Raw genomic sequence first — 27,071 nt, 5'->3', positions numbered from 1 at the left:
GTCGGACGGCCTCTGGAGCATCAGGGGGAGGTAATCCGTCTCGTTCCGAGACCGTACGGCGCCTTCTCTTGCGCCTCTTAGGTGAACGTTGGTTGCGGGTTCGTCCCTCCGTATCGGAAGACGTAAGGGAGTCGCGTCGCTCTGAGAGGAAGGCCGTCGCGGGAAGGTCAAGTGAATGGGCGACTATATGGTCGGATGGGTGGGGGTCGGAAGTCGTCGCTGTTAGTAGTGGCGCCGGAGTAGCGTCATGCTGTGAGCGCGACGTGTCGGCCCCGGCGGTATCCGTAGCAGATGGACGAGTCACCGGTACATGGTCAGATGGGCGGCGGCCGGTGGGTGAGCAAGAGAGCGCCGATGCGTAAGTGATCCGTAAAACCGTCGTCGGAGCCGGAGGTGCCACGGTAGCGGCTGGCAATTGGGTGATTCGTCGCTGAAGACACTCAGATCTGAGGTGGCCTTCTTTGCCGCACCCGGAACAGGTCTTGGGTTGGCCGTCGTATATGACAACTGCGCGGCACCCGCTAATTTGCAGGTAAGATGGCACGTGGCGATGGAGATCTATGGTGATCTGCCTTACACCGTTAAGAACGGAGTACGTTTGGAATTGTGCCCAGCGTTCGGCAGTGTGGCCATGTACAGTGCCATAGGGGCGGAAAGCCGCGATAACGTCTTCCGACCGGGAGCTCGAACGGGAGTTCGAAAACTCGTATGGTGCGCATTCCTAAGCCGGCATGGTCGATAGTGACCGCTCCGACATTGCCGTCGGCGTGGCAAAAACGTAATCCATGGTTGATGTCACGAAGTATTCTTTCACATACCGCGTCATTGACGACTTTGACGTACACCGTACAGCTTAATATGGACAAATTGATGCCCAAGATGTCGGAAGCTGGGATCTTAGCAACGTCGCGTAGGAAGCGTTCCACTTCCAAGGCCTTTGGTCGTGCGTAGTCGTTGCAGAAGGTGAATCGTAATGTTGATTTTCTAAAACGGTTGGCCATGGTTCTAGTGCACGTAAGCGACACGTAAGTGACGGCCGCTGAAATGTAAAACACAGCGAGCACGCGCGCTCCGCAGGCGGAAACAACACGCCCGCACTCCACGGCGGCTAAAGCCGGACTGTGTCCAACGGAGCTACAGAAGCACGACTCACGCCCGGTACTCACAGCTTTACTTCTGCCAGTATCTCGTCTCCTACCTTCCAAACTTTACAGAAGTTCTACTGCGAACCTTGCAAAACTAGCACTCCTGAAAGAAAGGATAATGTGGAGACATGGCTTAGCCACAACCTGGGGGATGTTTCCAGAATGAGTTTTCACTCTGCAGCGGAGTGTGCGCTGATATGAAACTTCCTGGCAGATTGAAACTGTGTGCCCGACCGAGACTCGAACTCGGGACCTTTGCCTTTCGCGGGCAAGTGCTCTACCATCTGCGCTACCAAAGCACGACTCACGCCCGGTACTCACAGCTTTACTTCTGCCAGTATCTCGTCTCCTACCTCTGTCGGGCTGGGGATGAAAATATCGACTTCGGCCCGGCCAATTGCCGGCCGAGTATAATCCGCGAATGACCGGAAGACAACGCACAGAAGCCTACTGGGAAGACAGAAGAGCAGCTCTATTGAGGGCCTTTTTGTGTTATACAGGGTATTACAAGCAGTGTTGCAGACTTAATTAGCCAACGGGGCAGCCGCGAGGTCTCGGGCACCTTGAATGGCTCGCGCTGCTCTCCCCGTCGCAGGTTCGAGTCCTCCCTCGGGCATGGTTGTGTGTGTTGTCTTTATCGTAAGTTAGATTAAGTAGTGTGTAAGCCTAGGGACCAATGACCTCAGCAGTTTGCTCCGATGGAACTTACCACAAATTTCCACAAAGATAAGCAAACCTTTTAACTAAGTTGTGTGACTTTGTTACTAATTTGTTGGAGTGTTGTAGAACCTTTGTTCTTATATTCTGTTATCTGACGCTGGGGCATAGCTGTGTGATAGTGGCAGGGAGAAATTGTCTTAGTGGTGTACTGCACCAGAAGCCGTTTCACGAACTCACAAACTCAGCCTACCGTAACAACAGTGGCTACTCGGCCTTCACAGTAGTAGCGACGAGGCCTTTACAAAAACTCGCGACAAGGAGTTACGAAAGTACAGAACTACCAATTTCTACATATGATATCAGTCTGTTGCAATATTTTGAAGCATATTGTAATTTCTAATGCAGCAAAAGCAGCTTCTCTCAAACAATTAGCATGTAACCAGCAAAAAACCAGTCGTGAGAGACACAGCTTTCTTTATTCACACACAATATCTTGCAAACAGTAGATACTGATCAACAAGTAGATCACGTCTTCTAGATTTCCGAAAAGCGCTCAACATTTCACATTGCCGTCTGCTACTGACAAAGATAGGATCACATGCAGTAATGTAGTAACTTCACAAAAAGGACCGGTTCTTCGAATATTCGACTAATAACACCCAATAGGATCGGTTCTTCGACTATTCGACTAATAACACCCAGTACGTTATACAAGACAACCAATATTCCTCAGGAACGAAGTTAAAAAAGGGTGGGCACCAAAAAAATGTAATAGGATCTCTAGCGGACTGATGACCTAAGAAGTTAAGTCCCATAGTGCTCAGAGCCATTTGATCTCTAGCATCTAAGAAGTCAAGTCCCATAGTGCTCAGAGCCATTTGATCTCTAGCATCCGTACTATAAATACAAGATTTTAACCAGTAGCGTCAACAGCACTAAGAAGTCGTTCGTTGGCGATGCCGTTGTCTACAGAAAACACTATCGTTGGAAGATCGAAAGGGAGTGCAAAAAGATTCCATATACGAGGGTGTGCTGAAAAGTAAAGCCTCCGAATTTTTTATGTAAAAATTCGTAAATCCCTTCAAATGAAACAAACATAATTAACATTTAACATCCCTATACTTCATGTCTACATATTTATATCACAATATAATCACTCTGGCGACGAATACATTTCTGCCAACGACAGACCAGTTTGTTAACACCGCAACTGTAGAATGTTTGACACTGTTGATGAAGCAAGCACGTCACCTCTGCCTGCACCACTTCATCCCTATCAAAGTGAAGTCCTCAAAGGCGTTCTTTAATTTCTGGAAGAAGATGAAAATGAGATAGGGCCAAATCGGGACTTTATGGAGGATGATCGACAACTGTGAACCCAACGCGTGGATTGTTACAGATGTCGCAGCACTCGTGTGTGGTCTGACAATTTTATCCTGAATGGGAGAGTGTTCCATGAGTTGCCGACATCTTCGAATTCGAAATTCGATTTCAGCTCGCTGTTCTTCATGCATCGATATAGTTACATTACACACCGCCATGTTACACGCTACAATCTAGAGCCCTCGAGCAGCAGAGGCAGCAAATATACAAATATGAAGAATAAAAGTTTAGAATGCTAATAACGTTTGTTTTATTAAAAAAGCTTTAAGAGTTTCCACATAAAATATTCGGAGACATTATTTTTCAGCACGCCCTCGCAACGTAGAAAGCAACATTTAAAAACTGATGTGACATAAGTTTCGAAGATAAAACGTATTTTATTTTTGTCCATGAAAGATAGAACAATAAATACAAATTACTGTCACGAATAGCCATAGCAGCAATAAATACCGAACGGTTCTAGGCGCTTGAGTCCGGAACCGAGTTGCTGCTACGGTCGCAGGTTCGAATCCTGCCTCTGGCATGAATGTGTGTGATGTCCTTAGGTTAGTTAGGTTTAAGTAGTTCTAAGTCTAGGGGACTAATGACCTCAGATGTTAAGTCTCATAGTGCTTAGATCCATTTGAACCATTTCTGAGTAATGAATCCGAAGGGAAGAGGGTGAAAATGATGAAGATAGGGAAAAGAAAGTGGTGTGACGGATTAAGAACTGTATTTTAGGTCGCCTGTCTACTTCTACATACATGTTCTTCAAATCACTGTGAAGTGCACGGCAGAGGGTACTTAGTATTGTACCAGATTGTTAACTTACTTCCAGTTACAAATGCATATCGGGTATGGGAATAATGACAGCTTTAATACCTCTCTACGCGGTGTAATTAGTGTACAATCGTTCGTGGGTCTTCGGAAACGTTGTTTAGGTGACAGAAGAATGGTTCAAATGGCTCTGAACACTATGGGACTTGACTTCTAAGGTCATCAGTCCCCTAGATATTGGAACTACTTACACCTAACTAACCTAAGGACATCACACACATCCATGCCCGAGGCAGGATTCGAACCTGCGACCGTAGCGGTCGCGCGGTTCCAGACTGTAGCGCATAGAACAGCTCAGCACACCGGCCTGGCGATAGAAGAATATTTGTAAACATTCAGTACTGATTCTAGAAACTCTCTAAGCACGCTTTCTCGGGATAAATGGCATCTATCTAGCGATTAAGTTTTTCAGCATTTTAGTGACTCTCCCCCATGAGTGAAACAAACTTTTTACCACTCGTGCCGCTCTTCTTTCTATACGTTTCTATACGTTCAGTACTCCATTTTAGCTCTGCACAGAACTGAGCAGTATTTTGTATGGGACTCCCCAGGGTTTCTTAAGCATTCTCATTTGTAGATTGACTGCATTTCCCCAGATTCTTGCCAATTAACCTGCGTCTGTAACCTACCTTACCTACGGCTGAGCCCATGTGATCATTTCATTTCATACGCCTACAAGCTGATGCCTCTAATTGCTTGGGTAGAGCCGCGCGGAGTGGCCGTGCGGTTGGAGGCGCCATGTCACGAATCAGGCGGCCACTCCCGCCCTAGGTTCGAGTCCTCCCTCGGGCATGGGTGTGTGTGTTGTCCTTAGCGTAAGTTAGTTTAAGCAGTGTGTAAGTCTAGGGACCGATGACCTCAGCAGTTTGGTCCCATGGGGATTCACACACACACACACACACACGCTTGGGTAGACTGATTCCATGGGTGACTAATTGGTGCTGTAGTCAAAAGATTCTACCTTTCTGCGTTTTGTAGAATTCACTGTTTCACATTTCTGTACGTTAAAAGCAATTTGACTTCGTTGAAGTCTTAACAGATATTACTTCATATAGGTATATTTCCGATGAACATAGTACACTTTTCCCACAGTAGTGCCAATGTATCAGCTAGGGCGGTAGTTTTGGTATCTACATCGGTCAGATGTTGTGGTAGTGAGAACGCGTAGATAGGCAGCAGAACGAGAAAGTTGGCAACGGCTTGGGGGTAATGGCGAGATTGTCACTCCTCTCCGGCTAGGGCGAAGCTCGCGCGTCGAAATCAGAGCTTCAGGCGCCACATGTCTGGCGTCACGTGGGCTCTCAGCTCGCGGGTAATAGGCGGAAGCGTGCAAGCTTGCTAAGATCGCTTCAGCCTGCTTCTTCACCGTTAAATCTTCGTCAAATCGGTAGGAGTCACTTTATGTGCCCCTCTGACAAATACAGTTCACCGAGTATGCTGCTGGCCATTAAAATCGCTAAGCCAGGACGGCACCAAATGACGAAATTTTACTTACAGTACGTATGTAGTACAATAGGAGAAATACGTGATTAAAGTTATACGTAATTTGGGGGTATACACGGTGTTAAATTTAGCACACAGAGCTGCCACATCTGGTAGCAACACTGGCTCTATCCGCGCTGGACATCGAGTTAAAATGAGCTTGGATGTTTCTTCAACTCTGTGCCAGTATTCAGTATTCATAGCGGCTATAGTATGGAAGCCTGCCAGTCTGTAGTTAATCCACTACCAGATGTTCTCCTTTGTTTAGAGATGTAGATAAACCGGTAGCCAGGGCAACAGAAACAAATCCTCTGCAACGAGCTAGATTTGGATAGCACAGAAAATATATGACCTCGCTTTATTTTGTTGTAAGATAACGCCATGGGTATCTCAAAATTAAGGTACAGTCATTGGCCCTAATACCTGACAAATGTATGATTTCTATCCGAATTACTTTCTGTGTTAAAAGAGCTGACAATGTTGGGTATCCAAAGGCACTCCATACGATCAGGCCAGATAGTGGGCTTATATGACGATGTCAAAAGCAATCTGGCAACATTCGTTCTCCCCAGAGCCTACAGACACAGACACATTCTTCGTCATGTTTCATGCAGAGCCGGAACTCGAAGAAAAAGACGATGTAGTACCACTGCTGCATCTAGCGATTTCGTTACGAAAGCCACTGGCGGCGCAACTGTTACTGATGTCGCGTCCAGGGAAGCCGCAACAATGGTTCCCGTGCTGAAGTGCGCAGTGCTCCAGATATCGCCGCAGCGTCCGGACATATTCTTGTCTTGCTGCAGGCAAACCCATTTACTAGCACAAGGTACGATACAGCACGGCTGAGAGAACAATATGTTATTTCACTCCGGCGCTCGTCGCCTGCGGCTCTTGAGGTTCTCCACGGCGTGCAGTGAGCAAGTGATGAATCCCTTAATTCCATACTCGATTACTGAATGAGAAACACACTGCGTAATTTTCCTTATGTACAAAATATGAATTCCAATATTCATACCTATTGTGTTTGGTTGTCCTGAAATTCTAATCAAATTCAAATATGAGTGATATCTTATGGGACGTAACTGCTAAGGTCATCAGTCCCTAAGCTTACACACTACTTAACCTAAATTATCCTAAGGACAAACACATACACCCATGCCCTAGGGAGGACTCGAACCTCCGCCGGGATCAGCCGCACAGTCCATGACTGCAGGGCCTGAGACCGCTCGGCTAATCCCGCGCGGCGAATTCTAATTATTTTCGTACCCTACTACGTAGTAAATTTCATCTGACGAATGTTGCATGATACATTCATTGTATCGCTATTTTAATGGCCAGCAGTGTATAAAACTTGTACGTAAACGATTTTCAGCGCTCGGGCTAACAGGGAGACCGTGATATTGCTCCAAGGGATCTTCGTGACAATTCCTCACGATGTTCATCATTCGAAGTCATAGAATGTGTACACTGAGGTGACGAAAGTCGTGGAATAGCGATATGCACATACGCTGATGGCAGCAGAAACGTGTACTCAAGGTGATTCATATGAAAAGGTTCCCGGTGTGATCATGGCCGCACGACTGGAATTAACACTGATTGATAGTTACAGCTAAACGCATGGGACAGTTCGCTTCGGAAATGGTTGGGGAATTCAATATTACGAGATCCGCAGTGTCAAGAGTGGGCTGAGAATATAAAATTTCAAGAATTACCTACCAACGCGTACAACGCAGTGGCCGACGGCCTTCAGTCAACGGCCGAGTTTCAAAATGGCTCTGAGCACTATGGGTCTTAACATCTGTGGTCATCAGTCCCCTAGAACTTAGAACTACTTAAACCTAACTAACCTAAGGACATCACACACATCCATGCCCGAGGCAGGATTCGAACCTGCGACCGTAGCAGTCGCGCGGTTCCGGGCTGCGCGCCTAGAACCGCTAGACCACCGCGGCCGGCAACGGCCGAGGGTAGCAGCGTTTGAGTAGAGCTTTCGTTGTTAACAGACAAGCAAGACTGCGTGAAATAAGTGGATAAATTAATATGGGACGTGCGACGAACGTATCCGTTAGGACAGTGAGGCGGAATTAGGTGCTACTGGGATATGACAGCAGACGACCAACGCGAGTGCCTTTGCTAAGACCACGAAATCACCTGCTGCGCCTCTCGTGGGCTTGTGACCATATCGGTTGGACCGTAGGCGATGGCGAAACTGTGGCCTGTTCAAATGAGTCTCGATTTCAAGTAATAAGAGCTGATGGTATAGTTGGAGTCTGTCGCAGACCCCACGAAGCCATGGACTAAAGTGGTCAACATTGCACTGTGCAAACTGATGGTGGCTCGATAATGGTGTGGTCTATGTTTACATGGAATGGACTGTGTCCTACTATTATGTTCTGCTACTGAAAACCATTTGTAGCCATTCAGCTTAATGTTCCCAAACTACGATGGAATTGGTACGGATGACAGTGTGCCTTGTCACAAGGCCACAATTGTTCGCGATTCGTTTGAAGAACATTCTGGACATTTCGAAAGAATGATTTAGCCATCCAGATCGCCCGAAATGAATAGCATCGAAAATTTATGGTACATAATCGAGAAGTCATGTCGTGCACAAAACCCCGCACTGGCAACACTTTTTCAATTATGAATCGCTGTAGAGGCAGCATAGCTCATTTTTTTCTGTAGAGGACCTAAAACTTGTTGAATCCCTGCCACGTTGAGTAGCTGCGCTACGCTGGGCGAAAGGAGGTCCGACACGATACTATGATGTATCCTATGAATTTTGTGGAGTCCGTGTAGAGTGCACTGAGTATAATATGATCTGAGTAGAAAAACCGTGATAAAGGAACAAATATGTAAAATAACACGTTCACTATCCCGCATCTGCTGTGTGACAGAGCAACAGTAATTTTTTACCTTTCCTCGTTAATACAGTTCGCGGTTTTTCGGTTTATCATATTCGTTTTTCGCACAAACACACCAACAGCGAAGAATTTAAACTTGAATTGGATGAACTGTGGGCCAGAAGCGGTTGCTCCGATACGGCGAAAAGGAAGAGCTTTGGTTCAAAATGGTTCAAACAGCTCTGAACACTATGGGACTTAACACCTGAGGTCATCAGTTCCCTAGAACGTAGAACTACTTAAACCTAACTAACCTAAGGACATCACACACATCCATGCCTGAGGCAGGACTCGAACCTGCGACCGTAGCAGTCGCACGGTTCCGGACTGCAGCGCCTAGAACCGCTTGGCCACCACGGTCGGCGAAGAGCTTTGGAACACAAGCAATTCTATACGTAGAAATCTAGTCAAGATGTGTGCTGTGAAACTATTTTTGCTATTACAGATTTATCTGAAAGTTAAAGGGATATTCTGCTTCCATGACACATACTTTTTACGTAAAAATTTGTGAAAGAAATATACTATTTGATGAAAGATAGCAGGACATCTATAAGTGGACATTAATAAGGCGTATGTCCACCCTTCACCGTCACGATAGCTTCAGCTCTGCTCGGGACTGTTTCAATGAGGTGTCTGACTGTCTGTGGAAGGATGACAGCTCATTATACCTCAAGAGCTGAAACCTGAGTAATTAGTGATTGATGCTGTGTCTTGGAGGGAAATCGATGTTCTAACTCATCCAATAGGTGTTCCATTGGGTTCATTTTGGGGCCCTGGGCAGGCTAGTTCTTTCCAGGAATGTTACTGTCCGCAAACCATACCTCACAGATTCTTCTTAATGACAGGGTGCACTATCATGCTGATACAATCATCGGCTCCGAACTGTTTCTCTACTTAACGTAGTACACAATCCTGTAACATTTGTTCATATCCTTTCGCACCTAGCCTTTTCCTCAGCGCAGTAAGGGGACCACATCCTAAGCACGAAAAGCGTTACCATACCGTAACAGGAACTCCTCAGTATTTCACTGCTGGTGCTACAAATTTTTTTCAGGTAACGTTTCAAAGGTATTCGTCAATCTCAAAGCTTTCCATCGGATTGCCACAGGATATAGCGTGATTCATCGCTCTAAATTATTCGTTTCGAGTCAACCACTGTGCAAATCGCTGTTCCACGACTTTCGTCACTTCAGTGTACACATTCTATGAGTACGAATGCTGAACATCGTGAGGAATTGTCACGAAGATCCCTCGGAGCAATATCACGGTCTCCCTGTTAGCCCGGCCGTTGGGTGCTTGGGTAAATCCGCGCAGCCACTCTAATTCCGGTGTCCTCTGTGGCTTATGGGTTCAATCTGCTTTCGGCAGAGTGGCGAGCGCGCGTAGTTTGCTTACTTCCTCGCCGTAACTAGCACTCGCGTCCGTTGACATTGACTCGCTATGGCTCATTCGTACAAAAAATCTACCGTCAAGATCAGCTTCCAGCCCGACCACACAGGACCACGAGCCTTGAAATCATTCGTGAAGAACTTGGAACACCACCACAGCACATCATCGCTATCCACCTGTCCATCATAAACAACGTCGTTTACGTCAAGATGGTCGATGGCGAGTTATGTCACGCTGTTGTCAGCAGATGTGCGAACACTGTCAAGTTCAAACCCTCTGATGGTCACAACGGAGCAGTTACCGTTGACCATGCAGGTCTAGGATTACGCACACTAAGAGTCTTCGAACTCCCGTTCGAAGTGCCGTCGGACGTAGTTACAGTTGCTTTCCGCCCACATGGGACGATAATTAGCCACGTGGTAGAAAAATGGAACACCTTTTACACAGATCAGGTCCTCAACGGCGTCCGACAAGTCATAATTAAATTAAAGAAACATGTACTGTCCTACTTAGTGATAGGTGGATGTTCAGTAATCGTAATGGAAGATAGACAGCCTCGTACTTGTTCTGTTTGCGGCCAGGAGGGTCATGTAAACTCGGTGTGTATTCAACGTCGGGTTACACAAATTCCGTTAGATGACGCGGCACCACTTCCTACGACGACGTCTCTCCTCCCCAATTTCGCAGGGGTGACACGATCGACCGTCATGGCAGACAAAAGACCACTCGGAAGACAAGAATGCACACCCTTCGCAAGTCCTGGATTGAGCAACATCTTTAGAAAGTCCGCAAAGGTTGCAGAAAGCCGCCCATCGGCTCCACAAGAAGATTCGGAATAAATAATGGAACTCGACGTAGGGTTATGCCGACCTCTGCGTCTCTCTCCGAGGAGGATGCGATGAGGGAACCACACACTCTTTCGAACGCAGAAACCCTCGTCCTCAAACAAAGGTCACCGAGGGAACATAAAAAGCGACGTCACACACCATCAGACTATTGGCTCCAGCGGACGTCTTCTCCAGTTGATGCCCGGACGGCGGACGAGACGAGAAAAATGGATCACACAGGATGGCCCTCACCTGTCACTTTCTCTGATTTCGACAAACCCGTTTCCGCTCTCTCGGGTAAACAGATCAAAGCACAGCGCCTGCCACTGGCACACAACCAGAACAACTGCGGATTCATCCTTGGTCACTCAGCTCACAAGTGTTCCACCGCAGCTACTGTTAACTTACGAGCCTTGGGCGGAAGACATTGAAGACGATTCTACGCCCGCTGTGGTGGATGAGGAGAGGGGTCTCTCCTCGCACACCTTGGTCCCTCCCGAGTAGCAACAGATGACGGCGCAGACGCGGCTTGCAGATCATAAGCCCCAACTTCTATGGCGACGCTGACGGCGGCCCCCCTTTCAGGGGACGATCTACAGACCTATCGCATAGCGCCCATCAACATTAACCCCATTCGGACACTTACGAAGTGTGCTCAATGCAACAGACGTTGACACTGTCTTTCTCCAAGAAGTCTTCGCCGCCGATTTGCCGGGTATGTATGGTAATATGGCACATGTGTCCCAAGCCTCGCCAACTGACAGTGGAGTCGCAGTTCTTCTTAGGGAGGGCCTCGAGGCGGACGAAGTACGATATCTCCCAGACGGTAGAGGAATGGCCGTAACGGTGCTAGGTGTCCAGTTTATCACTGCGTACGCCTCTTCCGGAATGAATCGCCGTCGCGACCCATCTCTGTTCTTCGCAGAAGGACTAACACCGCTTTTTCAGTGCAGGCACTTTGACCTGGTATTAGGGGGCGATTTGAAAAGCACCCAAGCATCTAAAGACCAGCTGCCATGCCATTCACGGTTCCTCGAACTTGGGACACTCATCAGCGATCTCCAGCTGCCTCCCGACGTATCCTACATCGATCAGTTGGTGGTTAAGCCGCGCCAAGCCGGCTCTAAGGGGAATATTTATTACGTATGGTCGTGAGCCCGCTGCTTGGTGGCGGCACACCCTCGATTTTTATTTCACCGTCCTTCGCGAATGTGCCTCCTTGCCACCCACACCGGAAAGACAGATGACACTACGAGGTGCATTCAAGTTCTAAGGCCTCCGATATTTTTTCTCCGGACTGGAAAGAGATAGAAACATGCGCATTGTTTTAAAATGAGGCCGCGTTCATTGTCAATACGTCCCAGAGATGGCAGCACCGTACGGCAGATGGAATTTTACCTCCAGCGGCGAGAATGAGAACTGTTTTAAATACTTAAAATGGCGACGTTTTCCTTACTTGAACAGCATGCAATCATTCGTTTTCTGAATTTGCGTGGTGTGAAACCATTTGAAATTCATCGACAGTTGAAGGAGACATGTGGTGATGGAGTTATGGATGTGTTGAAAGTGCGTTCGTGGGTGCAACAGTTTAATGAAGGCAGAACATTATGTGACAACAAACCGAAACAACCTCGGGCTCGCACAAGCCGGTTTGACGACATGATCGAGAAAGTGGAGAGAATTGCTTTGGGGGGTCGCCGAATGACTGTTGAACAGATCGCCTCCAGAGTTGGCATTTCTGTGGGTTCTGTGCACACAATCCTGCATGACAACCTGAAAATGCGGAAAGTGTCGTCCAGGTGGGTGCCAAGAATGCTGACGGACGACCACATGGCTGCCCGTGTGGCTTGTTGCCAAGCAATGTTGACGCGCAGCGACAGCATGAACGGGACTTTCTTTTCGTCATTTGTGACAATGGATGAGACGTGGATGCCATTTTTCAATCCAGAAACAAAGCGCCAGTCAGCTCAATTGAAGCACACAGATTCACCGCCACCAAAAGATTTCGGGTAACCGCCAGTGCTGAAAAAATGATGGTGTCCGTGTTCTGAGACATCGAGGGCGTAATCCTTACCTACTGCGTTCCAAAGGGCACAACGGTAACAGGTGCATCCTACGAAAATGTTTTGAAAAACAAATTCCTTCCTGCACCGCAACAAAAAAGTCCGGGAAGGGCTGCGCGTGTGCTGTTTCACCAAGACAACGCACCCGCATATCGAGCTAGCGTTACGCAAAAGTTTCTTCGTGATAACAACTTTGAAGCGATTCCTCATGCTCCCTACTCAACTGACCTGGCTCCTAGTGACTTTTGGCTTTTTCCAACAATGAAAGACACTCTCCGTGGCCGCACATTCACCAGCCGTGCTGCTATTGCCTCAGCGATTTTCCATTGGTCAAAACAGACTCCTAAAGAAGCCTTCGCCGCTGGCATGGAATCATGGCGTCAGCGTTGTGAAAAATGTGTACGTCTGCAGGGCGATAACGTCGAGAAGTAACGCCAGTTTCATCAATTTCGGGTGAGTAGTTAATTAGAAAAAAAATCGGAGGCCTTAGAACTTGAATGCACCTCGCACAGCGTGCGAAGGCACAGATCGTAGCCCATATGCGCCGACACCTCGAAGGGACGATCCACCGAGAGCGAACACTTGACAGACTCGCAACGGAACGATCCTCAATGTACTATGTCTTTCGAGAACTTAAACTGCGAAGACGGGCGCTGATACAGGCCATCATCACTGAGGACGGCCGTCACCACACCACACAACGTGACATTGGTGCAGTCTTCTTCGACCATTACGCACGACTTTATTCTGCTCAATGTTCCGACCCGACGACGCTGACAGGAGTCTCACAACTGGTTTATGGCATTATCCCACAGGATTTACAAACTGAATTATTGAACGACAGTAAGGAAGACGAAGTTATCGACGCCATTGATAAAGGAGCGGCAACTATGTCTCTTGGCCCCGACGGGCTCCCTGTGGAGTTTTATAGAACTTATATTTACTGATTCCCAAGTTAACAGACATCTGTCGGGAGCTTATGTCCCCCGCGGTGCCGCTCCCTGCGACCTTCGTAGAAGGAATAATTATACTGGTTCACAAACCTAAAGGTGGGGCTCGAATACAAGATTACCGCCTGCTAACACTTGTCAACTGCGACATGAAGATATTCACCAGACTATGAGCAAACCGTCTACGACCGACCCTACCTTACGTCATCTCGCCAGATCAGACTTCCCTAGGGGGTATTAACAGCATCCACACAGCACTGTGTCGATACCGTTACACACTCGCCCTAACGAGGTCACGCCGCATCCCGGAAGCGCTGGCATCACTAGATTTTAGCCAAGCTTTCGATCGAGTGGATCACACCTACCTAACGTTCGTTCTCCAACGCATGCAGTACCAACAGAAATTCACAGACGTCGTGATGCGCCTCCTCCGTAGAGCGACTTAAAAGATGCTCGTTAATGGGCGTCTCATGCAGTCCCTCCCGATTTTCAGATCGGTGCGACAGTGTGCTGCTCCCTGCGCCGTTGGATAAGCAGCTGCCAGCAGAAAATCGTATACTCCTAGCTCACTCATTTGTTACATAGTTTAATTCTTAATTTCTTTGCGTGTTTTGGTACATGCATTGTTTAAATTCATAAATTTCGGGCGTATTATAGTATTTGAGAGTTGTAGCATCGCGTTTTAGTACCTGAATAGTGTAAAATCGCGTAGTCTCCTTCTGCCGCGAAGCAGTGTGTCAGCAGTGCGCAAGTAGCAGCATTACTGCATTTACTAGGCAATCTTGTATATTAATAACCGTTTAAATTTTGTGTCGATTTGTTTGTGCTCTCTGTAGATTAGTTCAGACGTTCTTTGCACAACAGTTTTTAGCCTGGATAGGGACTGCAACTGCTGCGTTCGGATGCAGACTGAGTTGGCATCCCTTCGCTCCCAGCTTCAGGCAGTGTTGGCTTTGGTCACACAGCTTGAGGCTGTTGCCAATGGGCATCACTGTAGGGGTTCGGATGGGGGTTTGTCGGGGACGGCCAGCTCGTCCCACGCATCCCCCGATCGGACTACGACTGTGGCTGCCCGGGATACTGCCCACATTGAGGCTGATCCCTCACCTGTGGTAGAGTGGGAGGTCATCTCGAGGTGTGGCAGGGGCGAAAGACATTCCGGAGGGCTGAACGGAAGGCTTCTCCAGTTTGTTTGACGAACCGATTTCAAGCTCTGTCTCCGGCTGATACTGATGTTCGGCCGGAGATGGCTGCTTGTCCTGTTCCAGAGGTTGCCCCTCAGTCTGCAAGATCCGGGCAGTCACAGAGGGTGGGCTTACTGGTAGTTGGGAGCTCCAACGTCAGGCGCGTAATGGGGCCCCTTAGGGATATGGCAGCAAGAGAGGGGAAGAAAACCAATGTGCACTCTGTGTGCATGCCGGGGGGAGAGATTCCAGATGTGGAAAGGGTCCTTCCGGATGCAATGAAGGGTACAGGGTGATCCCATCTGCAGGTGGTCGCTCATGTCCGCACCAATGATGTGTGTCGCTATGGATCGGAGGAAATCCTCTCCGGCTTCCGGCGGCTATCTGATTTGGTGAAGACTGCCAGTCTGACTAGCGGGATGAAAGCAGAGCTCACCATCTGCAGCATCGTTGACAGGACTGACTGCAGACCTTTGGTACACAGCCGAGTGGAGGGTCTGAATCAGAGGCTGAGACGGTTCTGCGACCGTATGGGCTGCAGATTCTTCGACTTGCGCCATAGGGTGGTGGGATTTTCGGGTTCCGCTGGATAGGTCAGGAGTCCACTACACGCAAAAAGCGGCTACACGGGTAGCAGGGGTTGTGTGGCGTGGACTTGGCGTTTTTTTTTTTTTAGGTTAGATGGCCTCGGGCAAGTACGGAAAGAGCAACAGCCGCAAAAGGTGTGGGGCGAAGTCAGGACATGCGGGGACCAAGCAGCAATCGGTATTGTAATTGTAAATTGTCGAATCTGCATTGGTAAAGTACCGGAACTTGAAGCGCTGATAGAAAGCACCGAAGCTGAAATCGTTATAGGTACAGAAAGCTGGCTGAAGCCAGAGATAAATTCAGCCGAAATTTTTACAAAGACACAGACGGTGTTTAGAAAGGATAGATTGCATGCAACCGGTGGTGGCGTGTTTGTCGCTGTTAGTAGTAGTTTATTCTGTAGTGTAGTAGAATTGGATAGTTCCTGTGAAGTATTATGGGTGGAGGTTACACTCAACCACCGAGCTAGGTTAATAATTGGCTCCTTTTACCGACCTCCCGACTCAGCAGCATTAGTGGCAGAACAACTGAGGGAACATTTGGAATAAATTGCACATAAATTTTCTCAGCATATCATAGTTTTAGGTGGAGATTTCAATTTACCAGATATAGACTGGGACACTCAGATGTTTAGGACGGTTGATAGGGACAGAGCATCGAGTGACATTATACTGAGTGCAATATCGGAAAATTATCTCGAGCAGTTAAACAGAGAACCGACTCGTGGAGATAACACCTTGGACCTACTGATAACAAACAGACCCGAACTTTTCGACTCTGTAAGTGCAGAACAGGGAATCAGTGATCATAAGGACGTTGCAGCATCCCTGAATATGGAAGTTAATAGGAATATAAAAAAAGGGAGGAAGGTTTATCTGTTTAGCAAGAGTAATAGAAGGCAGATTTCAGACTACCTAACAGATCAAAACGAAAATTTCTGTTCCGACACTGACAATGTTGAGTGTTTATGGAAAAAGTTCAAGGCAATTGTAAAATGCGTATTAGACAGGTGCGTGCCGAGTAAATCTGTGAGGGACGGGAAAAACCGACCGTGGTTCAACAACAAAGTTAGGAAACTACTGCGAAAGCAAAGAGAGCTTCACTCCAAGTTTAAACGCAGCCAAAGCCTCTTAGACAAACAGACCCTAAACGATGTCAAAGTTAGCGTAAGGAGAGCTATGCGTGAAGCGTTCAGTGAATTCGAAAGTAAAACTCTATGCACCGACTTGACAGAAAATCCTAGGAAGTTCTGCTCTTACGTTAAATCAGTAAGTGACTCGAAACAGCATATCCAGACAGAGGATGACACGCGTAAAGCTGAATTACTAAACACCTTTTTCCAAAGCTGTTTCACGGAGGAAGACCGCACTGCAGTTCCTTCTCTAAATCCTCGCACAAACGAAGAAATGGCTGACATCGAAATAAGTGTCCAAGGAATAGAAAAAGAACTGGAATCACTCAACGGAGGAAAGTCCACTGGATCTGACGGGATACCAATTCGTTTCTACACAGAGTACACGAAAGAACTTGCCCCCTTCTGACAGCCGTGTACCGCAAGTCTCAAGAGGAACGGAAGGTTCCAAGTGATTGGAAAAGAGCACAGGTAGTCCCAGTCTTCAAGAAGGGTCGTCGAGCAGATTCGCAAAACTATAGACCTATATCTCTGACGTCGATCTGTTGCAGAATGTTAGAACATGTTTTTTGCTCGAGTATCATGTCGTTTTTGGAAACCCAGAATCTACTCTGTAGGAATCAACAAGGATTCCAGAAACAGAGATCGTGTGAGACCCAACTCGCTTTATTTGTTCATGAGACCCAGAAAATATTAGATACAGGCTCCCAGGTAGATGCTATTTTCCTTGACTTCCGGAAGGCGTTCGATACAGTTCTGCACTGTCGCCTGATAAACAAACTAAGAGCCTACGGAATATCAGACCAGCTGTGTGGCTGGATTGAAGAGTTTTTAGCATACAGAACACTGCATGTTGTTATCAATGGAGAGACGTCTACAGACGTTAAAGTAACCTCTGGCGTGCCACAGGGGGTGTTATGGGACCATTGCTTTTCACAATATATATAAATGACCTAGTAGATAGTGTCGGAAGTTCCATGCGGCTTTTCGCGGATGATGCTGTAGTATACAGAGAGGTTGCAGCATTAGAAAATTGTAGCGAAATGCAGGAAGATCTGCAGCGGATAGGCACTTGGTACAGGGAGTGGTAACTGACTCTTAACATAGACAAATGTAATGTATTGCGAATACATAGAAAGATAGATCCTTTATTGTATGATTATATGATAGCGGAACAAACACTGGTAGCAGTTACTTCTGTTAAATATCTGGGAGTGTGCGTGCGGAACGATTTGAAGTGGAATGATCACATAAAATTAATTGTTGGTAAGGCGGGTGCCAGGTTGAGATTCATTGGGAGAGTACTTAGAAAATGTAGTCCATCAACAAAGGAGGTGGCTTACAAAACACTCGTTCCCCCTATACTTGAGTATTGCTCATAAGTGTGGGATCCGTACCAGATCGGGTTGACGGAGGAGATAGAGGAGATCCAAAGAAGAGCGGCGCATTTCGTCACAGGATTATTTGGTAACCGTGATAGCGTTACGGACTCTGCAAGAGAGGCGCTCTGCATCGCGGTGTAGCTTGCACGCCAGGTTTCGAGAGGGTGCGTTTCTGGATGAGGTTTCGAATATATTGCTTTCCCCTGCTTATACCTCACGAGGAGATCACGAATGTAAATTTAGAGAGATTCTAGCGCGCACGGAGGCTTTCAGACAGTCGTTCTTCCCGCGAACCATACGTGACTGGAACAGAAAAGGGAGGTAATGACAGTGACACGTAAAGTGCCCTCCGCCACACACCGTTGGGTAGCTTGCGGAGTATAAATGTAGATGTAGACCTTACTCTAGGCTCTGGCACTGGAACTGCTCCTCTGTGGCCTCCGCCAACGCCTCACCTGACTCACCTTACGTGACATCACATTTCGCTGTACAGCATATGCAGACGACCTGGTTCTCGTGCTCCGCAATCGCGACGATGTAACCAACGCACTGGAATGGATTACCACATACGGTGAGGCTTCCGGCAGCTGTATCGTCACCAAATCGGTCGCAAAGGCCATAGGAGACAGGTTGACCCCAGCGTGTGTCGACCCCCTTCAGCTTAGTGGTACCATCAAATGTCTCGGAATAGAGTTTCACGACGTCATACGGCGCCCTGCGGCCCTTAACAACCACCGCTTATTACAGCAAATTCGGGTCAAGATCTCCAAACTTTGTATGCGGACCGTCGACATTCTTCAAAGGACGCACTCTGTCGATGTTTACCTCGCATTGCACCATCCACACATAGCACATATCCTTCCACTACCGTTACTGATGGTTTTACGTCTATTAGCGGCATTCGGAGCCTACGTCAGTAGATGCATGCTATTCAAAGTCAGTTATGAGTCGCTGACGCTGGATTTGACGTGGAGTACTGTGTTAGCAAAAGGGAGAGTACGTCAAGTCATAATAATGGTACAGATATTTCTATTTCCAGAGCCAAAGGCGTCAGCAGGGTGTATTCCCGATACTTCACTCACTGTCGAATGTCGTTCAACTGAGACCATTATCGTAACATTTAATTGTAAGTATAGTTATAAAATATATATGTGACCGATTTCCTAGGATGAGTCTGCCTATGTGTGCTTGTAGTACAGCGCCAGTGACCTGTTGCAGGAATGATTCATGTATCCCGTTAATGACAATAGCCATCCGAATGGAAAGGACTGTTGGGATGCAGGAATGTAGTTGACTTCACCATGTAGTCCTCTAGATGGCCGAAAAGCGAACTGATACTTAGTATGGGTTGGACAGCTTCCATGATGACGTGGAAATTTGAGAAGATTCAATATAAATATGTGTTTGTACTGGACCATTATACCCTCCCATGTAAATTGTCCGGTTGACTGCTTCTGTACATTTTGCACCTCTATTTAGTTGAGGGAACATCGATTGTGGTGTGTGCATCTAGCAGGTAAACGATAGGTGGAAGAACGATTGCTGGTTCTCTGGATGTGAGAAACACCTTGGTTGATTTTGTAAATTATAGGGATGATTTGGAATCTGTTACATCAATGACATCATTATTCACGAGTGGAAATATCAGTTTCCTCAAATTTTTTCAAGTTTTCATCTAAAGTTCTTTGTAGATGTGATAAGTTTCTAGTTACTCAGTGGTTTACTGCACACTTCACGTAGCTAAAGTTTCTGGTTTCCAGAGAAATAACTTCCAGTCCATATCTTCAGAATTAAGTTGTACGAGCGATACTGTTATGTAAGCGATATTGCTATGGGCTTGATATCAAGAAGTATCGCGAAAATGGTATGATATTCTGGTAAACCATGCGAAATTAATAATGTTCTTGTAATCACAGAGTCTGGAGATGGGTGTAGAAAAGCAAGCAAGCATGCAGGTCAGGGCGGGAAGCAGTAATGCTTTAGTGCCGAGGGAAGTTGAAGCTGAACTTGAATTTTTAAAAACAGTTCTGAGAGTAACTTCGGTTAGCTGAGGGCTCTCTGGTGACCTACAATGCATGTGCTTATGCTGTCTGTCTTCACAGTATAAGTAAGAATGTCTGGCAGTCGATAGCTATACAAATGATGAAAAAGGGGCAATTTTGTACGGTACAGGATAGGAATTGTATGTTTACCACGTCGACATGGTATGCAGCGATATATTGTTGGGTTGGAGAACGGTTTCATACTCTAATATTCAAGCTCCTGTCATCTGTGGCAGAGCAGCGTGATTGAGTAAGAGTCTTTCGGTATTTGACCATCTGTAGGCCACTTTGGAGGGTTAATTGTCAATGCAATATGGTGCCCTGAACAAAATAGTTTTTGCTGCTGATAATCTCGTCTGCAGAAAGATAAAAAAAAGGTGGCTGGTGCTTCCACACCATTGGCATCAGTAGTTCGGCGGATAAGTTCAATAAGAGCCAATCATAATGCTCCATTCATCCACAAGACATCCTTTATGCTGGGACGTAGGAGTATCTACATAGTGGTGAGAATTTTTGTGTTTCAGGGATGTTTGTTGAAAGCAGGACTTAACAATATCCAGGAAAGGTAACACGTTATGGATGGAGTGCCACGTTAAGAGCATCAGGAGGAATGCATTCGGCGTTATTCTACGCTATTTTCGTAAACAGAATTTCCATGCACACAAATTGACAGTTCACAAAAGCTCCCACAAAAGCGACCATTTACTATTTCTGGGACACTATACAATTTCCGAGTGGTCGTCTTGGCTCTTATTTTATATAGTCATGTGATGTCCAAATAACATTGAGAACATTTTAGATGGAGAGTCACTATGCAAGCATTTAGATGCAGTGTGTCAGTCAGGATAGGCAGGTGAGCACATGTGCACAGCAAGACACAGCTCGCATGTCCCATTAGGATCACAATGGAGGAAGCAGTCGTTGTTGTTCTGGAACAGATTTCTGTAGCACGACCTGTGATGTCAGTATCCACCAGTATCACACAAGCAATGGTGCCCAGTGGTATCTCGCATATGGGACTGGCGTGAGCTAGCCACCCAGCGTATGCGTAGGGGAGCAGTTTGCTGATACATTGCACTTGACAATAGTTCGAAAGCCTTTTTTATGTGCACTGAGTGTTTGTGCAGTGCTTTATTTCCAACTGTTTAAGCATTGTGAGCGTGTTGGCATTCCATTACATATGCATTATCTTGGTGATTTACGAGTGTTTTCGTGTCTGTCACATTGTTTTGTGAACAGGTCTGTATGCTGTATATATCAAGCGTGTTTGCAGAGCCTTTTACATGCATTATTTTGACAATTTATGAGTTGTTATCGTTTCTGTACACCAGTGTACTGCATTATTTCGGTGATTGACTGGTAGTTTGCACGTCTGTAGGCTGTGAATTGCGACCCCAAGAAAGTCAGAGCATGTATTTTGTGTCAGTGTAATAAACAAACTATGTAAAGCCGTCCCTAAATAAACTGTTCCAAAATAAATAAAGTACACTCCTTTCTCTCTCCAGCAGCCCAGCACAGACTGAGTCATTTTCCCGCCATTTTTCCTCCTCAGACCGTCATCTTGGATTACGTCGTGGAAGGGATGACAGCACCTTCTGGTGGCAGTAGTGTGTGCTAGGTCGGTTGGACTCCGGACCCCATGGTGAACACACCAGATGGAGGCACTGCCTCAAATTGTTTAAATAAGGACTGCTTAAATAAAGACATATGTCCATCCTATTCAGCACACGCTAAGTCCTTTTCCTACCCTTTTTCCCCCTCTAGGCCGCCATCTCAGATTACATCATGGGAGGGATGACGATGCTCTCTGGTGGCTGTACTGTGTACTACGTCAGTTGGACTCCAGACCTTGTGGTGGAGACACTGGATGCCAGTACTGCCTCATATTGTTCAAATAAAGATTGCCTGCTAAATATACAGCACAGAGCGAGTCCTTTTTCCTCCAATTCCTAGAAAGAGATGGCAGCTGGATGACTTAGGTTAGTGGAGGTAGCCCAGGTGACCTGTATTCCCGCCATTTTCTTAGGTGAGTGGAGGTAGCCATGATGTGTTGCATTATACTGATGGAATTTGAACTTCATGCCATTTGCTGTGGGAGGGGAGGGGAGGTGGGAGGGGAGGGGAGGGGAGGGCTCAGGGGAGGGGGTTAGGTTAGTGGCTGTAGCCCAATTGCCCTATGTTCCTGCCAAAATTTGAACTTCCCTCCATGACATCATTGCGACGTTGCCACATCTATTGCTGCCATCTTGGATTCGCCATCTTGAATAAATCTGGCAACAATGCAACGTGGAGTGGTACATACTTTGTCCTATTACTCCGGTGCCCCTACGAGTCTTGGCAATGCAGCATAGTACATGCTATTCCACGTACATAGCTTAACAATAATGGAGGTATTCACACAGGTCATCTCCCTGTTTGGGATACAGGTTATAGCGGTTCATGTCAACATTCATACTCCTCAACATAGTCCAAAACACATTCATTGTGCCAGACACTGAAACTCCTTACCGTTCTATTCACGGAATCATCGTGAAAGGAATGAATGTGCTAGTCCTACTGGAAAGTAAGAGGCGCGCATTTATATTCCAATGTTTGCAGCTCTGAATGAGATTACAGGAGTACAATAACACGCGTCGTTTCTTCTAAGTCATAAATGTAATTGTTGTAACTTAATAATCGTCTAGCTTTGAGTGATAACAGACAGTACTGTCTTAGAAAATCGTTACTCAGTGTCTTCAAGAGTTGTGCCTAGTATATGAGCCTAGTGTAATGAGTTACTGAAATGTTAGAAAATTATGTTAAAAGGGGCCGTATGTATGTTCACGAGGAAGAAAGGAGTTGCTTCAGGGTTTTACTAGCACTCTTCGAAGAAGTCATAGTCATCGTCTCTGTGGCCGGTCACGTGGTGCCTCCTTTAATTTGGTGGACCATTTTTGAAAGATATCGCCACCGCCAGGCGTAATCCTACCGTCTTGTTACCAGGAATGACCGCCTCGTTGAAGACGGACATGGGAACCTCTAGCGTCGTCGTAGTCATCGCCGTAGCCGTTGGCACCTGCCTCTTGCACATTGTTTCGCCCAGCCATGTTACACTAAGAACGACATGGGACGGTTGCACTAAAATACAACTGACACCGTCTCATGTAGCATCGGTTCAATCACAGCCACTGCCATTACTTCGTTGTCGTATTCTGAGATCCTCCTATCCCTCTCTGTGTTCCTCAGTACATAAAGCGTTAACTGGCATAATTCTGTACGTCATACGCGCCGCTGCACCAGTCTACCGCTATTCTTCGAATATTCCACCAGCGGCTACTTCTGGGGATGGTCAGCAGCAGCGACGTGCGGTGGGCCACATTAGTTGTACACACGACTCGCTATCCGCCACGCTGTCTACCGGAGACCTCATCTCTATAAGCGCAGTGCAGCAGAAACTCTGCGGGAGACAGTTTTTCTCCAAAAGTGATTTATCTGAAACGTCTTTACAAGTTCCGTTGGATGAAGATTCTAAAAGTCTCCTTCTAACACGTGCAGTGGGTTGTACCAATATCAGCACCTCTCGTACGGAGTGCATAGCGCCCCCAGCGATTTCAAGCGTTTTTTGATAACTGATGTACATTCCGGAGTATTAACTACCTCGATGACTTCGTGATTGGTTCATCCATGGACGAGCATTTACATAACTTAAGCCCTTGTTCACGGTGTTACATACTGCAGGGTTGAAATGCAACTTGGTCAAATTAATTTTTCAAACATCCATTTTGTATTTGGAGTTTGAGGTTTAACGGGAATTTGTTAACCGTCTACGTTATCATGTCACTTCAGTCCTAGCTTTGACTCGCACTAAAAATGTGAAAGAACTCAAGGCATTTTAGGTAAAATTGCTTGTTGTTGTTTTTGTGTTCAGTCCAGAGACTGGTTTGATGCAGCTCTCCATACTACTATATCGTGTGCAATCCTCCTCATCTCCAAGTAACTACTGCAATCTACGTCCTTCTGAATCTGCTTGGTGTATTCATCTCTCGGTCTCTTTCAATGACTTTTGCCCTCCCCCTTTCCCTGCAGTACTAAACTGGTGACCTCTTGATGCCTCAGAACGTCTCCTGCCAAACGATACCTTCTTCTGGTCGAGGTGTACCACAAATTTCTCTTCTCCGCAGTTCTATTTAGTACTTCCTCATTAGTTACGTGATGTACTTATCTAATCTTCAGCATTCTTCTGTAGCATCACATTTCGAAAGCTTCTATTCCCTTCTTGTCTAAACTATTTATCGTCCCTGTTTCACTTCCATACATAGCTACACACCACACAAATACTTTCAGAAACGACTTCCTGATACTTAGATCTATACTCGATGTTAACAAATTTCTCTTCTTCAGAAACGCTTTTCTTGCCAAAGCCAGACTACATTTTATATCCTCTCTACTTCGACCATCATCAGTTATTTAGCTTCCCAGATAGCAAAACCCATCTACTACTTTAAGTGTCTCATTCCCTAATCTAATTCCCTCTGCATCGCCTAATTTAATTGGACTACATTCCGTTGTCATCATTTTGATTTTGTTGTTGTTCATCTTATATCCTCCCTTAAAGACACTGTCCATTCCGTTCAGCTGCTCTTCCAGATACTTTGCTGTCTCTGACAGAATTACAATGTCATCGGCCATGTCTTCATGGATTGTAATTACTACTCCAGATTTTTCTTTTGGTTCCTTTACTGCTTGCTCAATATACAAATTGAATAACATTGTAGATAAGCTTCAACCCTGCCTCACTCCCTTCTCAGCCAGTGCTTCCCATTCGTGCCCCTCGACTCTTACAACTGCCATCTGGTTTCTGTGCAAACTGCAAATAGCCTTTCGCTCCCTGTATTTTACCTGTGACACCTTCAGATTTTGAAAGAGAGTATTCCAGTCAGTATTGTCAAAAGCTTTCTCTAAGTCTACTAATGCTAGAAACATAGGTTTGCCTTTCCTTTACCTATCTTTTAAGATTAGTCGTAGGGTCAGTATTGCCTCGCCATGTCCCAACATTTCTATGGAATTCAAACTGATCTTCCCCGAGTTCGGCTTCTACCAGTTTTCCATTCATGTGTAAAGAATTCATGTCAGTATATTGCAGCTGTGACTTATTAAACTGAACGTTCAGTAATTTTTACACTTGTCAACATCAGCTTTCTTTGGGATTATAATTATTATATTCTTCTTGCTGTCTGAGGATATTTCGCCTGTCTCATACATTTATCTCACCCAATGTAAGAGTTTTCTCATAGCTGGCTCACCAAAGGCTATATCAGTAGTTCTAATGGAATGTTGTCTACTTCCGGAGCCTTGTTTTGACTTGGAAATTGCTTACCAATACGAATTTACGCCGGGTGAGACTGTGTTGACCCATCCCCTCTATGGGTTGCTGCAGAAGAACATTCTTTATCAGTGGACGTTGGCTTACTGCGTTTGAGATTTAAATTTCATTCTGCTCCTTCTTTTGGTACCTTTCATTCTGGTCACCACCTGGTTTTATTTAGACACCTCTCATACTTTGTTCACAGTTACTCAGTAAATGCTTGTATCAGTACATGTATTGCTTCTGTCTCCGTGTTCTCAACTGTTGTACACTTGTGCATCCGTTGTGGCTGTGCTTTTGTTTGTCTTAGAGCACAATGTTAATCAAAACTTTGAATTTTTCAGCTGCAAGAGCAAAAGCAGCAGCAGCTGTAGCTTCAGTACCAGTCTCAACAGCCGGCCCATCATCAACAGTCAGCCCACCATTGGCAGCAGGACCTTCGTCGGCAGCCGGGCCATCCTCGGCAGCCGGACCATCCTCGGCTGTTGGCCCATCCTCGGTTGCCGGCCCATCCTCGGCTGCTGCCCCATCCTCGGCTGCTCGTCCATCCTCGGCTGCTGGCCCATCCTCGGCTGCTGGCCCATCCTCGGCAGGCAGCCCATCCTCAGCAGCTGGCCCATCCTCAGCAGCCAGCCCATCCTCGGCAGCCGGCCCATCCTCAGCAGCTGGCCCATCCTCGGCAGCCAGCCCATCCACGGCAGCTGGCCAATCATTGGCAGCTGCACTGCTCTTGGCAGTTGGACCATCAGCAGCAGCTGGACCATCATCAGCAGCTGGCCCATCCTCAGCAGCCAGCCAATCGTTGGCCACCAGACCGTTGTTGGCAACCAGACCATCGTCAGTAATCAGTCCATCATCGGCAGCTGGTCCATCGTCAGCAGCTGGCCCATCGTCGGCAGCCGGTCCGTCCTCAGCAGCTGGCCCATCCTCAGTAGCTGGACAGTCATTGGCTACCAGACCGTTGTCAGCAGCCGGATCATCATTGGCATCTGGACCACTGTTGGCAGCTACATCGTCATTGGGAGCTGGACCGTCCTCAGCATGCAGCCCATTGGCAGTGACATTGCAGACATCAGCAGCATCACAGCCATCATACAGTGGTCTGTATCTTACAAATTTTAGCCGAAAATAGAAAAAGCTTTACATTTAAAGGTAAATTGGTATATAAGGGTATTTGAGATTGCTGATTACGCCTTCCATATTACAGTCTCAAAATTTAAAATGGCAAATAATGATTCTGATATTTTTGAAAATCATTGAGATTTCAGCTATTATGAAATAAAATGTACAGTTAAAAAAACCAAAATTAGAAAACATAAAAATCAGTCGCTCTCAGTGATGGGATGACTATAAAGTTTAAAATCAAAGTCAGTATCATACTTATCAGGAATTTCTAGAAAATTTTCAGACTCATAATCAGGAAAAATCAAAAGCTCTGGGTCAATGATGCGTTTTCCGAAGTCGTCGAGGGAATGTTATCTCAACATCACCCCATGATTGTTACAAACTCAATGAAAAAACACAATGCTCTTATCTAACCCACTTACGAAAACGTGGTTTCTGGGTTTTATTTTGGTCAGGCTGGATCTGAAGACAGCAGGAGAGAAATGTAACAAATCTTCCATTGTACTGGTGCATGATTTTTTCCTGGATGACTCTTCACAATATTTTTTATCTTTATTTATAAGTTCCTGAGCAATTTCAGATAAATGACCTATTTACAATGTTGTTGATTCTAATACCTAGGCACTGTGCGGTAAGACATTTAATACCTAGAAAAA

General features: G+C 46.3%; 1 protein-coding gene across 1 annotated transcript in view; it reads left to right on the top strand.

The window, feature by feature from the left end:
• LOC126298785 (mucin-1-like) overlaps window positions 1–27,071 on the top strand; it is a 96,473-nt gene that overhangs the window by 52,922 nt on the left and 16,480 nt on the right. The window contains exon 2 of the mRNA XM_049990245.1: window positions 25,635–26,390. Coding sequence (XP_049846202.1) covers window positions 25,635–26,390 — 756 coding nt within the window. The remainder of the gene's footprint in view (window positions 1–25,634; window positions 26,391–27,071) is intronic.

Source organism: Schistocerca gregaria, chromosome X (genome assembly GCF_023897955.1).
Source record: "Schistocerca gregaria isolate iqSchGreg1 chromosome X, iqSchGreg1.2, whole genome shotgun sequence".
NCBI lineage: Eukaryota > Metazoa > Arthropoda > Insecta > Orthoptera > Acrididae > Schistocerca > Schistocerca gregaria.
The sequence above is the reverse complement of the archived record's forward strand: the minus strand, read 5'-3'. Positions and strand labels throughout refer to the sequence as shown.